The 15,541-nt window shown below is 36.8% G+C and overlaps 1 protein-coding gene across 1 annotated transcript; it reads right to left on the reverse strand.

The window, feature by feature from the left end:
* Window positions 1-11,654: 11,654 nt before the first annotated feature.
* Window positions 11,655-12,614, reverse strand: LOC128098484 (taste receptor type 2 member 117-like). Its single transcript, XM_052719687.1, has one exon. The coding sequence runs from the start codon at window positions 12,612-12,614 to the stop codon at window positions 11,655-11,657; it is 960 nt and encodes a 319-aa protein (XP_052575647.1).
* Between the last annotated feature and the right edge of the window lie 2,927 nt (window positions 12,615-15,541).

Raw genomic sequence — 15,541 nt, forward strand, 5'->3', positions numbered from 1 at the left:
TGTGTGTGTGTGTGTGTGTGTGTGTGTGTGTATCAGCAGAAACAACATTTGGAAAGATATATGAAATTTTATCCTGTTAGAAATGTGAGATACCAATAGGCCAATACTTTTCTTGGGACATTTTTTCTGGACGATTCATCCTTTTTTTTCAAATGTCTCATTTGTCCAGTAGTCTTTAGATTCCTTACCTGGATGTCTTCATTCTCCATGAATGAAGACAAAAACAAAACCCTGTCTAAAACCTAACTTTAGGGAGTTTATCTTTTGGAAAGTTATATCTGATTGAATGAAATTCATTTGTTAGTCTTATAGGTTAGTTTCAATTGAATGGTCATGCTAGTTGATGAATTACTACCTCTTCTAATCAAGAGGTCTCTCTTGCTCAAATTTAATCTTTATCAATTTTGATGGTATCCAAAGCTTTTTTCTCCTGTGGAAACAAAAGCAAAACCTCTTCCCCAATGTAACACGTATCTTGATTTCCATTCTGAGGTCAACACATTTTAAAGTATACAGACTGATTTAATTCAATAGTTTTTTTTTTTTCTGTTATCCAATGTCTCTGCACCTACTATTCCTTTTTCATTAGCATTAAGAAAATTTAAAGTTAATAAAGCATTGTGCAATGTATCTCTGGGGGTCTTCATTACCCCTTTCTGTTTATTAAACATATCTTCTAGAGTTTGTTGAGAGCTTTCTTTAATTACTTGCCCTATAGGATTGTGTGGTATAACTATAATATGCTCTGTGTTGTAATATGCAAAAAAATGTTTCATTTTACTGGAGACATATTCTGGAGCATTGTTACTCTTAATTTATACAGGTATCCCCACAATGGCCATAACTCTTAGCAAATGTGTGATTTCAGAATCAGCCTTTTCAGAGCTCTAAGCAGTTGCCCATTGAAATCCTGAATAGGTATTAATAGTGTGGTGTACATATTTTAATTTTCTAAACTCTGCCAAATAAAACATGTCCATTTACCAAGTTTCATTTCTTTGAATATTGTTTTGGTTACTTCCTGCAGGTAGTGGAGTTTGGCTATCCAAGGAACAAGTAGGACATTTCCTTGGCTTATTGCCAAGTAATGGAATATTTTTTTCAAATACTTGCTATTGGCATGATGGTTTTATGAAATTCTGAGGGGTTTAGCACATTTTCTATCATATTGATTAATTTCATTATTACCTTGTGCTAGATGGACTGGTAGACCCATATGGGATCTAATATGTGTTTTATATAAGGGATTATTTCTATTTCTGATTTTTTCTTGTAATTGAATACACAACAAAGTCAATTCTTATCATCTGAAATAAATTCAGCAATTTCAATATGTAAAATAACTCTTTCTCCATACTGAGAGTCAGTATCTATATTATTAGGTTTTGGAAAATCTAATAATACCATCAGAATAGAATATAATTATGACTTTGGAATAGAATCATAAGGGCTTTGGGGCACTTTATTCAAATTTCCTGATTTAAAACCTGCCTTTCCTGATTTTTTTGCATCAGTATAAAATGTGGGGACTCCAGAAATTGGAATTCTCCATACAGTGTGAGGAAGAATCTAGTTAGTTCTCTTTATAAACTAATTTTCTTGCTTTTGGGATATTTGTTGTTAATCTCTCCTAAAAAATTACTGCAAGTTTTTGTCAATGCTCATTTTCTGCCCATAAAGAGGAAATTTCAGCATTAGTAGAAGGTACTAAAATCTCTGCTGGGTCTATTCCTGCTAATTGGTGAAATCTCAATTTTCCTTTTATCATCAACTCAGAAACCTTTTCTACATAAGTCCTTAATATTTTATTATGTGTGATCAAAATATCCACTCTAAGACATTATATTATATCTGCATTAAAATTACTGTAGGAGAATGAGTAGAAAGTAAAATAACCATAATGCAATCAAGCTCTGGATCCTAACAGTACCCATCTGTATCCTATAATTTCTACCAAAACCAATTCTCTCTCAGCTTCAGCTGATAATTTTTTTGGACTATTTATGTCCTTGTCACCTTGTAAGGTTTGAAACAAATTACTCATTTCTTGAGTTGTTAATCCAGTTGTGGGACATCACCAGTTAATGTCTCCCAGCAAGTTTTGAAAGTCATTGAGAGTCTGCAATTGATCTCCTGATTTGTGTCTTTTGGGGTTGAATTTTTTGTAAACCTATTTTATATCCTAGGTAATTACTAGAGTCTACTCTTTGTATTTTTTTAGCAGCAATTTGTAATCCCTAATAAGGCAAAAATTTCTTTGACCTTAGTATTCAGTCATCAAAGATTATGACCATCTTCTATCAGGTTCAGTGTAACTGGTTTTACATTGAAGTCTTTGGTCCACTTGGACTTGAATTTTGTGCGTGGTGATAGATATGGATCTATTTGCAATCTTCTACATGTTGATGTCCAGTTATGCCAGCACCATTTGTTGAAAATGCTTTCTTTTTTCCACTTCTTCAAACATATTCTCCTAAGTATCTATATTTGAATCAACTAGTAAGATGTCATCCATATAATGATAAATTATAGATTGAGGAAACTGTACAAAAAGCATACCCAATTGTTGCTGGCACTGCACCTTGGGTCTCCCTGTCTCTAATACCCAGGGGCAGGGGATGAGTAGACATGGAGACAATAACACGGACCCCAGGTGGTTGCAAGCAATCTCATTTATTAAACAAAAGGCTGAGGTATTTATGTGTGGGCTGTTTGGCAGAATTTTGCTTCTAGCTGTTGTGGTGTTTCTTGGTTGGCCCTGAGATGCACATCATCATTTTTTGGTTTGGAACTTATGGGTCATGTTTCATTTGGCGAGAGCACTCACTGTAAATATCACAGCTCATTGTTTGCTTAAGGCATGGCCCATTGCTTTGACCTTACTGGCCTCATATCATCCATTTTATTTTATATTGTGGGTGCTAGGGGGAATTAGAGTCCTTTGCTCTAATCTTGCTGTCCCACCTCAGGTCGCACCCAGCATTTTGGCTGTGCCAGTCTTAGGTTGGCCTGCCTGACAAGCTCTTACCCATCATTGACTACCAGCCCTGGAAGGGTGGATCCCTGGAGAGTATCTAGGGTATGCTGGACATTTGGCCTTAGTATTCAGTCATTAAAGATTATGACCATCTTCTATCAGGTTCAGTGTAAATGGTTTTATATTGAAGTCTTTGATCCACTTGGACTTGAGTTTTGTGCACGGTGATAGATATGAATCTATTTGCAATCTTCTACATGTTAACATCCAGTTATGCTAGCACCATTTATTGAAGATGCTTTCTTTTTTCCATTGTACAATTTTGGCTTCCTTGTCAAAAATCAGGTGTTCATAGGTATGTTGGTTAATGTCAGGGTCTTCAATTTGATTCCATTGGTCCACATGTCTGGTTTTATGCCAATACCAAACTGTTTTTATTACTATAGCTGTATAGTAGAGCTTGATGTCAGGGATGGTGATGCCTCCAGAGGTGGTTTTGTTGTACAGAATTCTTTTAGCTATCCTGGGACATGGCAAGACAGTTGTGTAGCTTGATCTGTTTGGGAGGACCCCTGGTAGTAGGATCAGAATCCATCCCTGGTACATGAGTGGGCTTTTTGGAGCCCACTACCTGTGATGGGACACCTCATGCAGCCTTGAGGCAGGGGGAAGGGCTTGGACTTGCCTTTACTGAATGTGCCTCCCAATGGGAAGCATTGCCTTCTTGTGGGTGGGAATAAGGGGTGGGTTGGAAGGGAGAGGCTGGGGGAGGGGTGGAAGGAGGGAACAGGGGGATCTTTGATTGGTGTGTAAAATGAATGAAAAAAATTCTTAATAAAAAAATAAAGTCTTCATGACAGCTGTCCAGTTAAAAATAAGATTATGACCATAATTCATGCTCTGATCTGCCCCAGGGCCATGCACCTTGTGCCATTCTTTCTGAAACATAGAAGCTGACAACTATTAAGCAATATCATCATATGATGTCCTCACATCACATGTACATTCTGGGTCCTGATGCTGGACTCTCTCGTATTTTGCCTGCATAGTCTGAACTTCAATGTCTGCTATCCTGTTCTGAATAAAGGCCATTGCCTTATTGAATAGGCAAGGTCCAAACATTAGAATGAGGAGCGCTATCATAAGGCATCCCAATATTGTTGAGATTAATGTGGTGGGCCAAGGAGATGAGTTTTACCAGGACTTGAAACAGCTCTAATTCATATCTCTCTTTTAATTCCTCCTATTGAGTCCTTCCTTGATCTTTGCCAAGGAATCGTTGACTAGTCCTGAGTGATCTATGTAAAAACAGCATTCTTCCCCTAAGGCTGCACATAGCCCACCTTGTTGAAGGAACATTAGGTCTAGTCTTTGCCTATTTTGCAGGGCCATTTCTGAGAGGGAAGATAGGGATTCCTGCAAGTGGAAGATAGAGTTCTCAAGCTTTTCAATAGGTGGATCAATGGCAGCCCTCAAATTGGAATAGTACTTCTCCTGGGCAATCAAGGAGGCTGCCCATGTTCCTAGCCCAGCCAGGCTGCCACACAATAGACTAATGATGAGTGCTGTCATTAGTTCCCTTTTTATCCTCTTTCCTGGGGCTGAGCTCCATCTGGCAAGGAATTCTTCATTTGAGTGATAAAGAATCCTGAAAACTAGTGTAATTAGCATGTAAAATCCCCCTTTTTTTTGGTAATAACCTGGGTATGAGCACAGGGGTCAGTCCTGTGGAGTAAGACCACCAAGTATCATACTGGAGGACAAGGTAGCCAGACATGGTGGCTAAGAGAAGGATCTTGTTGCAGAGGTAGTGATGAGTAGTGGGTACTATTCTTTCACATAGCCCCTTCCCACTTACCTGCTGCAGGGTGAGTGATGCCTTGCATGTCCATCAGCATTGCTCTGGATTATTGCTGGTAGAGTAGTTTCCCAATGTGGCTATGCCTTTGTAGTAAGACAGAGTCATATCATAACAGAACCAGCAGGCATTGGTCAATTTGGGCCAGGAGGCATTTAAAATCCTATCTGATTTTTCTACCAGATCTGTAAGGGGGTTAGTATCATGAGTTTTAGTGGTAACCTGTGTACAGGGAGACATGGTGGTTGTTGACTTTTTAGACTGTGATATTGTATAAATGTCAAATCCAATCTGGTTTGTGTAAAAAGGGGTGTTAAGGATGTTTGTGGTTGCTGACATGGGGGCAGTCCACAGGGAGGGAGTAAATACTCAAGTCAACCTTGTGAATAAATGGCAGGAGGTATAAAAATATACAGGACAATCAGTTTGGTTTTTGCTAGAAGTAACACAGCATCCCAGATATTGATCTTTGAATTTGAAGTCTTACCTCACACAATTTTGGGGGAGGAAAATATGAGGTTGGAAAATTGACTACCTTAATAGCAAACATAATATGTTGGAGCTGGTAATAGAGATGCAATGATTGATACTTACTAAACTGTAGATGTAACCTACCATCTTATTAAATAAGAAACACAGAGCCGATTTAGAGAAGAAAGCCAAGAGGTCAAAACTAAGAGCCTCACCCTTCCTGATTCAGCGATCCTCTTCAGTCAAGAGAACTCTCCGAAAGGGGCCTACTTCCTGTGTGTATGTCTTTATATAGTCTAGCTGTTCTGCCTTCTCATTGGTTGTAAACCCAAACACGTGACTGCCTCGTCACTGCCTGTATGTACCGCCCTCCAGGTCCTTAAAGGCGTGCGCCACCGCTGCCGTGCACTTGCTATGACTCTAATAGCTCTGACCCCCAGGCAACTTTATTTATTAACATACAATTAAAATCACATTTCAGTACAAGTAAAATACCACCACAGTAAACAATAAGAACAATATTATATTTTTCATCTATAAAATGCATTTGATCACAGTTTCATATCAATGTCTTAACTTCTTCAAATAAAACAGCTCCAGAGATGGGCAAAACAATTAATTCAATCAGGTGAGATATTGTATCTCCTGACCCAGTTAGGGCAGGTCACCAGTACAGTGACAACACTAGAAAAATTTCCAGAAACAAATTCTCCTATTTCTTTTGCTTGGATGAGAATCATTCTTACTAATAAACAAGTTTTGGGGCAATGTGTTTGTGTGTGTGTGTGTGTGTGTGTGTGTGTGTGTGTGTGTGTGTGTGAGAGAGAGAGAGAGAGAGAGAGAGAGAGAGAGAAAGAGAGAGAGAGAGAGAGAGAGAGAATCTTCACAGCTGTGACTTCTTAATCTCCAAAAATTGAATTAACATTGGGATTTTGTATGAGCATTTAAGTTTCAGGTTACTTTTATTGCCTTTGAACAGTATAAAGCAGGAAAATATATAGTATACTGTAGAAATCTTAGCAGTTTGCATAGAACACACTGTCCCTCAACCATCTCAGAAATCCTGTCCACAGACTGCACATCCTAGACACCATAGGCTGGAATTTTCCACAGCGGATGTTGGAGGAAAAGCTCATTTCTCATTTGCTTGCTTGCAAATGTAGACATATTCCTTTTCATAGTTTCACCACTTTAAGCCTTGTCCAGCATCTGGTTCATTTGAGTTGATCAAGTACAGATGTCAGCTAATATTTAAAACTGAAAGGATAGAACAGGAAAAATGTTTAAATTGCTAGATGAAACCTAATCTGCAGTTGATTTGAATAGTTTATCATTACAAAGAAATAAAGTTTTAGAAATCATTGCATTCATGCAGAGGATTAAAAGAAAAATTCTGTAGATTTTTCCTATTAATATCTTCCATTTTCCTTCCAAATTCCCAGAACTTAAATCTTCTATAATATGGACAATAAGTACAAATAAGCACACCCCTGCCACCTACAGTCTCCCACTGTTTCCATCTGGATTCTTTAAAGTCCTAAGGAAATAAAAACATAAAATTGTATTCCATGTTTTACAAAATGATCCTCAAAGTGAGAGACACCCCCACTCCCACCACCAGCCTTTTATGTGTACTCAGACTTCTTACCCCGTGGATTCTCACCAAGTGCATCTCTCAGGGGAACAGTACTAGAAAACTCCCTTTCAGTGATTAATTAAAATTTAATTCTTCAGTACTGATGAATCATTTCATGGATACTCCTGAAATCTATTAATTTTAATTAAAATTGTGCTGCCCCACAAAAATCTTATACTAGTTACTTTGAAAAATGATTCCTTCACTATAAGAAGAAATCATCTCAATAAATTATACCGTTTTTTCAAATTTAATGTTCTTTGGTGTGTATGGATTATGTACCCGAGTGTATGTATGTGTACTACATACATATGGGAGACCTGGAAGGTCAGGAGAGTTGTTGGATCCCCAGGAACTAGGTTTACAGAGGGTTGTGAGCCACAGCATAGGAACTGGGAACTAAAACTGTAAACGAGGTCCTTTGCAAAAGAAGTAAGTGCTCTTAAGTCCCAAACCATTTCTCCAGCCCTAAGGTATGATGCAGAAGACATATTCTCATGCCCCTTTTAGATTTTATTAGTGAGAAATGATTTTGTCATTACAGGGTTTCAAATGCCATGTTTTAAATTGTCTTGACTGAAGAATAACTTAAATTGTATTTGAAGATATTGCTTGACTTCTTCTATTTGGTTAACATACTACCTATTTCTGTCTGTCAGTGTAAACTGCACATAGGTAATGGAAACCATCCCAAGAGAAAAAACTTATGTTGCAGGAAGTAAAGGGACACATCCACCGAAGCCTACAGGAATTGAAGTTCCAAGCACTGAACATGGAGCTATAGGATTCTGTACTTTTATATTGAGTTTAACTCTTGCTTTGTTCCAGCTTTCCCACTAAGCCCCCATTCCTCTTTTTTAGAATTAAAAGGTCTATGTGTGCCACAGTATGTTGGAAGTATGCAATTTGCTTTTTGATTTTACAATGGCCACAATTAAGAAACTACCTATAGTCTCAGAAAGTAATTTAGATTTTTAAACAGCAGCAAAAATGTTAAAGATGATAGGGTTTGGGGATGTTAGACTAAATTCATGTTGTATTATTATATGGCCATGAACCTATGGAGGTCAGTGAGTGGAGTGTGGTGATTTGAAGGAAAAATGTCCTCCATAGGCTCAGGTATTTGAACAACTGACCCCAGTCAGTAGCATTTTTAAGGGATGAGGTATAGCCATGCTGAAGGAGTACATCGCTGGGAACAGGATTTGAGAGTTCATAGCCTCATCTCACTTCTAGTTCATGCCCTCTGCTTTGTGTTTGCAACTGAATATGCAATCTTTCATTTTCCTGCTCCCTCTGCCAGCTGTCATATCTCCTCCATCATTATCTCTTTCTATAATACGTAATAATGTCTTCTTTCAGCAGAAAAGTAACAAATATAAACTCTTGTATGATAATATCATTATCACAAGTACAAAATTACTCTAAAAATCATTTTCAACACATATACACACATACATAGCTAGCTTTATGTTATATTAATAAGTTAAAAAAAGATTTCATCTGGTAGTTGTAATAATATCAGATCAGGCACAAAGGAAGTGTGTTAAATAGCTTCCAAAAGAACTAAAGCTAGATCAAGATAATTTGGCTCTGAATTTACAATATTCCAACTCTCCACTATCATAAAGTCATCATTCAAACTCTCCTCTATCAGTCAGTAAGTTGGTCTCAAAGGAAATTTAACATAAATGTGCCTAGCTCCAGGAACTACATCCCACAAATTGAAATGCACAAAATTCAGCTGACAAGACTCTCATATTCTTCCTTATATATAGTTTAAGTCATATTTTATCAGGAATACAAGTGAGACTCTTAAATTTTTCTCTTCCCTGCAGATGTTAAGTAGAAATTAATAACCATATTCTCTGTTGAATGACATTGATAGGTATATTACAAACACACTGACATTTACAGGGAGTTTATGACTTCATAGTCTTATCTAGACACTGTTTTGCATTTGGTAGACAAATTAATTAGGTATCAAGTTTCATAGAGAAGAGGGAGAATACTTGCTTTAAGTATCAAAATTACACATTCTATTTGATGTTTTTCTGCCAGCAAATGTTAATCAGAATGTCTTCTTGTCTTTTGTATGAATTTGTGTGGGTGTTCCCTCTATTGAAAGTTATTACTTTCACTTTCCACTGGATCCTCAGGTCCTGCTGTATCCTGGAACACTCACATGAAAAGAAGCATTACCAATGTGTGAGAACTCAGCTAGAATGAAGGTAAAGACACTTATGGTCACTGTTGGGGGCATACCTTAATACTAAAGCACTTGTCCAACATACAGTTTTAATATGGCCGTAATGTTAATTGCCAAGACTGGGAAATATAAGAGGGTCTTATCTTGGAAACTTCTTGGATGACATGTTCACTTTCTTTATTTCAGAGCTTCTGTTTTTCATTAAAATATATTAAAAGAGGTCAATCATATATATTTTTTCAATAAATGAGTAAATATTTTGTGGGAACATGGAAAAGTATATTATAAATTTGACCCAGAATTTCTGAAATATTTATTTATGAAATACATCTGAACAAAAAATTATTCATTTCTAGTAAGATTCAGAATCATATCATACTAAAGATTTAACTGCATAAAACACTCGGCCTCTGACCAAGTTCCATTGTCCATGTACATTGTATTACTAATTATTTGAAATTATTTCACAAATTCATTTAATTTTATAGGTTTTTCAATTCTGTCATATAATAAATCATAAGAATAGGTAAATACAAGAAAACCTTCTCTTGATTGTGTGTGGGTCATCAATAAGATATTGCAAATTATGATACTATGGATACATAATATTACAAAATATAAAAAACAACAATTTCAAATTAATGTTTTTAGAAGTAGCATAAACTTTTCTTATAATTGTGCATTAAAATAAAATAGAATACACTATGTTCCATAAAGTAAAACAGAAAAAATACATTCTACCTAGAATTGTTAAATGCATAGTCCTAATAATCAGGAACTTATTTTAGAATGATTAATAATGAAACTAATAATAGAGACATAGTAACTCTTAACACAGTAGTCTCATAATTCTAAAGAATTGGCAAAAATAATTGATGTCTGTATTTAATAAAATACCTTTATGTTCAGTGTTTTATAAATCTGTATGATAGTATACATTTCTTCTCTAAACTTTTGTCCACATATTCTATGTTATATTTATATGATTTCAATCATATACTTTTATTAAAGTTGATATGAATACTAAAACACATATTGTATAGGCTAATAACTCAAAATCTCAGTGGTTAATAATTGTTACAAAGCCCATATAATTTTTAATATATTTATGTTTTAGTGGGTTACAATCACATCTTCATTTGAATATGTGTATTAAGAAATTACTTTGTCATGGTATCTCTTTCATTGCTCTCACACTCTGTTCCTGTGTCAGTTAGATCATCCTATTCCCTTATGTTTTCTTCCCCCATCCTCTACCTGCTATTACCCCTCCTTACCCCCAGTTTACTCATGGAAATCTCATCTATTTCCTCTTCCCAGGGAGATCCATGAATCTCTCTTAGGGTCTACCCTGTTAGCTAGCCTCTCTGGAGCTGTGGGCTGTAGTCTGGATATTCTCCACTTTACATCTAGTATCCATTTATGAGTGAGTACATACCGTGTCTGTCTCTCTGAGTCTGGGTTACGTCGCTCAGGATGGTATTTTCTAGTTCTATCCATTTGCCTGCAAATTTCGTGATGTCATTGTTTTTTACTGCTGGGTAGCACTTCATCGTGTATATGTGCCACATTTTCTTTATCCATTTTTCTGTTGAGGAATATCTAGGTTGTTTCCAGGTTCTGGCTATTACGAGTAATGCTCCTATGAACATGGGGTAGGGAGAGACTGGGTGCTGGGAAGGTTTCCAGGAACTCACAAGGATGACCCCAGCTTATACTAGTGACAGTGGTGGAGGAGGTGCCTGAACTGGCTTACCCTAATGATCAGATTGGTGAATGCCCTGACTGTCATCATGGAGTCTTTGTCCAGTGACTGGTGGAAGCAGATGCAGGGAGCCACAGCTGGGCACCAGGCAGAGCTCCAGGAGTCAAATTGTAGAAAGCAAAGAGGGATTCTATGAGCAAGGGGCATTGAGATCATGATGTGGAAATCTACAGAGACAGCCAAAGCAGGTTAGTGGGAACTCATGAACTTTAGACCAATAGCTGTGGAGCCCCCATGGGACTTGACTATGCCCTCTGCATGGGCGAGACAGTTGTGTACCTTGGTCTGGTTAGCAGTGGGATCAGGATCCATGCCTGGTGTTCTGGAGTCCACTACCTACAGGGGAACATCTTACACAGCCTTGATGCAGGGGGAGGGGCCTGGACCTGTCTCAACTGAGTGTGCCAGGCTCTGCTGACTCCCCATGGGAGGCTTTGCCTTGTCAGAGGAGGGAATGGGGAGTGGTTTGGAGGGAAAGGTTGGGGGGCTGGACGAGGGAGGAGAAGGTGATCTGTGGTTGGTACGTAAAATGAATAAAAAAAATTCTTAATAAAAAAAGAAATAACTTTGTACACAACTTGCTAAATTAGTAATAATTTTAGCTAGTGCTTATTGAAAACAAAACATAAAATTTATGCATTCAAAGTCAAAGATTATTTAAATGTAAAAATGGAAAATACAGAAGAAAATTTTATTTGTTAATCTTTGTCTGGAAAATGCAACATCATCTCTAGTGTTTTAGAGATCTAAGGCTTCCATGTAATTGAGCCTGCATTTCAGCCACCACAGCACAGAGAGAGAGGCCTGTCTCAGCTTCATATCTGCCATAATCAGGACACATGTATGGAATGAAGGAAAAGCTATATATACAACCTGACAAAATAAAAGGAAAATATTTTTCTTCAGTAACTCATATTTCCAAAGTTGTATTAACAGAGACAAGATAAAGGTGGTATATAACAGGAGAAAGGCAATCACAATTTGCAAAGCTTTAATGTGGGCTGTAGTGCTGGCATCTCTGCATCTTTGGACATGCTGCTGCATTTTCTTGTGATGTGTCCACAGGGAGAAGATGAGCAGGAGGAAAGATGACAGGCACACAACGAAGGGGACAGACAGGAAAACAGTGTGAAGGCTTAACACATGCCTGTGACACTTTGCATGGTAAAGAGAACTGAAACTGTAGGATATATTTCTTTGAGACTCATTTACACACACATTAATTTCCAAGTTGACCAGTAAAATATTTAAAAACAAGAGGACCAGAGACACCAGCAGTGTCAATGAAACTGCCCTTTTAACTCTCCACTTTAAATAAAGAAAAAGAGAGTTAGAAAAATTGCCTATCTTGAGAAAATAAAAAATGCCAAGGCATGTAGCAAGCCATATGCTGAAATGGTTGACTATAATCCATAGATTATTAATGATTTTTACCATCCTTGAAGTAATCACTAAATCTGAATTTACCGAGGAAATTAATAAATTTGTGAACAAGAACAAAAGTACACAAATTCTGAAGGTTGCCAAAGCAATGAGGATTTGATTTACAAATGAGATCTTTTTTTTCTTGATCCAGTTCACGCAATTCTCCAGTGCCAAGAATCCATTTCCTAAATTTCCAATGATTAATTCCAAGACTAAAATGGTCATCAGTGTGTTCTGGAAGATATCACATATTGTATGCATAAAATGCTCCATTTTTTATATGAGTTCTGAAGATTTGTTGACATACTCATTTGAAATGCTATTTTTAAATGTGTTTTTGAGAGTTTTTTTGAGAATTTCTGAGTTGATTTTCATAATGTATTTATTCTTGACTCTTCCACACAAACAAAGGTGCAAACATGGAGGTTTGCCAATGACAGAGTCTGAAGCTCTTTCCAAGAAAATATGTCTTCTCACATAGCTCAGGAGAGGCAGCCCACAACTTCTCTGCAATACATATAGCCTCTGTAGTATTTTCTAGTCAATGATAAAGGAAAGGTTGGAAACTCACATGCTCCTGTGCAAATGAAAACACATTATTTTCATTACCTAGATGTTTACTTCAGTCTACGTACTTTGATATGACTATTTGAGTTCTGTGAAAAATGTTTTAAGAAATTCTCAAGTATATAAAAATGATAAAAATATAAGCAAATTATGGAACTTTCTGAGATATAAGGCTTTATAGTTACTTCAAAAATTGCCAATCTGTACAGATACCTGGGCATGTGATGTCTATAGATATCACACTCTGATCTGTGTAATGTCATGAGGCCCTTTATTCTTCAAATATTAAGTAGTAAAAACAATATTTCCTTATTATTTCACATGCATAGATACATCTGTACAAATGCTCACCCATAAATACATATTTATTGAGATTTTAAATACTTTTTAAAATTTCAATGTGTCCATATTTGTCAATATTTATTGTGCACCTAGATCATGCTTAGTATTGTACAGATTGGTCAGGCCATGCTTATGATACACTGCAATTTAACTGGTACTTTAGGTCTATTTTGCATGTATATAAGGTGGTAAATTCTTCTTATACTGTGAAAAGTCAATAAGAAGGATTAGATCATCCACACAGTAAGATATTTCCTCATTCCCAGCCTCTCCATTGACTGGTAGAGGTGATTCTTCCATTAGCAACAAAGACCATCAGACTGTATCCACCTCCCTTCAACTTCCTCCAGTATCTGCTTTGTAAACATCCACTGATTGTCACCAAAGCAGTGAAGGATGTTAAACATGCCAGGAAAGATGAAGAATGAACATTTTGATATAGTCATAATTCAGTAGCTAAAGAGCAATACTGGACATAAATTAAAGTCAGGAATGGTTGCCAAATACAGTGTACATGGCAGAGAATGCCAAGCAGTAATTTAATGTCTAGGACTGAAAGTACTTTCAATCACTGAATCAAAGAAAGTGAACCTGATTCATTTGAAAAATCATAATTGTTCATCATTTGGTGGTAAGACAGATGGAGAAGACATAACAGGCCACTTTGTGATATGTTATGGAAAGCACCTAAGAATGGAAAAACACACATACCTTCAGTGTAGTGGCAGGAAGGTCCCTGTGATGTGTTTCCTTCCAGGTAGCAAAATGAGCTCAAGAAAGAAGAGAAACAAATAGAAATAGGGTCTGGGGTGGAGCTGTGTGGAGTGGGTGCTGATAGTGAGACTTCATAGGCTTTCAGCAAAGAATCAGGACTTGGGTCTGCAGCAAGGATTACACTCACTTACAAGGAGCTTTTCTGAACCTCCCAAGACAACTTTCATTTTGGATTAGAATCATCTTAGTTTCCACCTGGCCATTAGCTCCTAGGGAGATAGTCTTTCCAGGCAAGGTGACAATGTCATGTAGCATTGGACTTACATTTCATCTGCAAAAGAAAATTAAAAAGTTGGTATGTATTTTTTTAAAACCCAGAGAAATGTGCATTGGAAAGGATATATTTTACTGTTTGTAAACCATCTATTGGTAAATCCAGAATTCTCTTTAAAAGTAAGTGTCTCAGGGAGGTACCCTCACCTATTACAAAGTCACTATTACATGCTTGTTTCATTTAGAACTTATTGTATATAATTTTAATTTTCATTTAGATCAGCTGGTATAGTGTTTACATCGAATTTAAGGATTCACAAAAAATTTAATCAACCACAATTTTATTTATTCCTCCATGCCTAAATATTCCTGTGGTGATAATTCCAGGTATATATTTCTATCAATATTTATTTTATGATGTTAGAAGATTCTCTGACAAGCCGAGTTGCTTGCAAGAGTCTTAGGTCAACTGAGCCACCTGGAATGGACACCATCCAACTTGTTGAGCTGCCTGCAGGTTATACAATATACTCCAGATTTCCAGATTTTCTGAGCTGTCACCCATGCTGGGGTGGGCTATTGGTGATGTAGCTGTCTTTCAGTCACTTATGTCCCTATAAGTAGCCCTTCATCCATATTCCCATTAGTTATGCCAATAAAACTCGTTGGTTGAACAAGTTGGAATTTATCTGTACTTTGATCTATCACCACTTCTATATATAAGGTGAGTGGATATTTGTTCACATCCCCCCTGCGCCAAGGAATAGTCACACAACAAGATTTTAATCCAACCAGAAAGTGGTTGGCTACATCAAAGAGTATGTGGGCAACACTATGGACTTGAGAGATTTAAGGAAAACTGGTAACACAAAACTTGATAAGCATGAAAAGGGGCAGACCTGGGAGGACCTGGGGGAGAAGGATGAACAGGATCAATATGTAATATGTGAAATTCTCAAAGAATTAATAAAATATTTTAAAACATGGATTCTCAGTGACAATGGGTCACTCAGGTGATGCCCAGATGATGATGATCCCTCTGCAAATTTAAATTTTTCTGTCATGGCTCAGGTACTAAAGTTTCAAAATTTTACCAGCTGGAATGATGAGCCCAAAAATTATGCATGGATTTGCAAAAATGCAGCAACACAATGCAAGAGAATATGCTTGATTTGTTTGCTAGTAAATGAGACTTTATCATCCTCTGCAATATCAGCCTAGAAAAATGAAGAGAGCAGAGAACAAACCATGAAATTCATGAATAGATGCTTATTTGGCCTCTTTTATGAATAATAAACCATCAT

Source organism: Peromyscus californicus, unplaced genomic scaffold (genome assembly GCF_007827085.1).
Source record: "Peromyscus californicus insignis strain IS unplaced genomic scaffold, ASM782708v3 Scaffold_6__1_contigs__length_162567912, whole genome shotgun sequence".
Classification (NCBI taxonomy): domain Eukaryota; kingdom Metazoa; phylum Chordata; class Mammalia; order Rodentia; family Cricetidae; genus Peromyscus; species Peromyscus californicus.

Coding starts and splice junctions, on each gene's coding strand:
- LOC128098484 (XM_052719687.1), bottom strand. CDS start 12,614: ATGGAGCATTTTATGCATACAATATGTGATATCTTCCAGAACACACTG.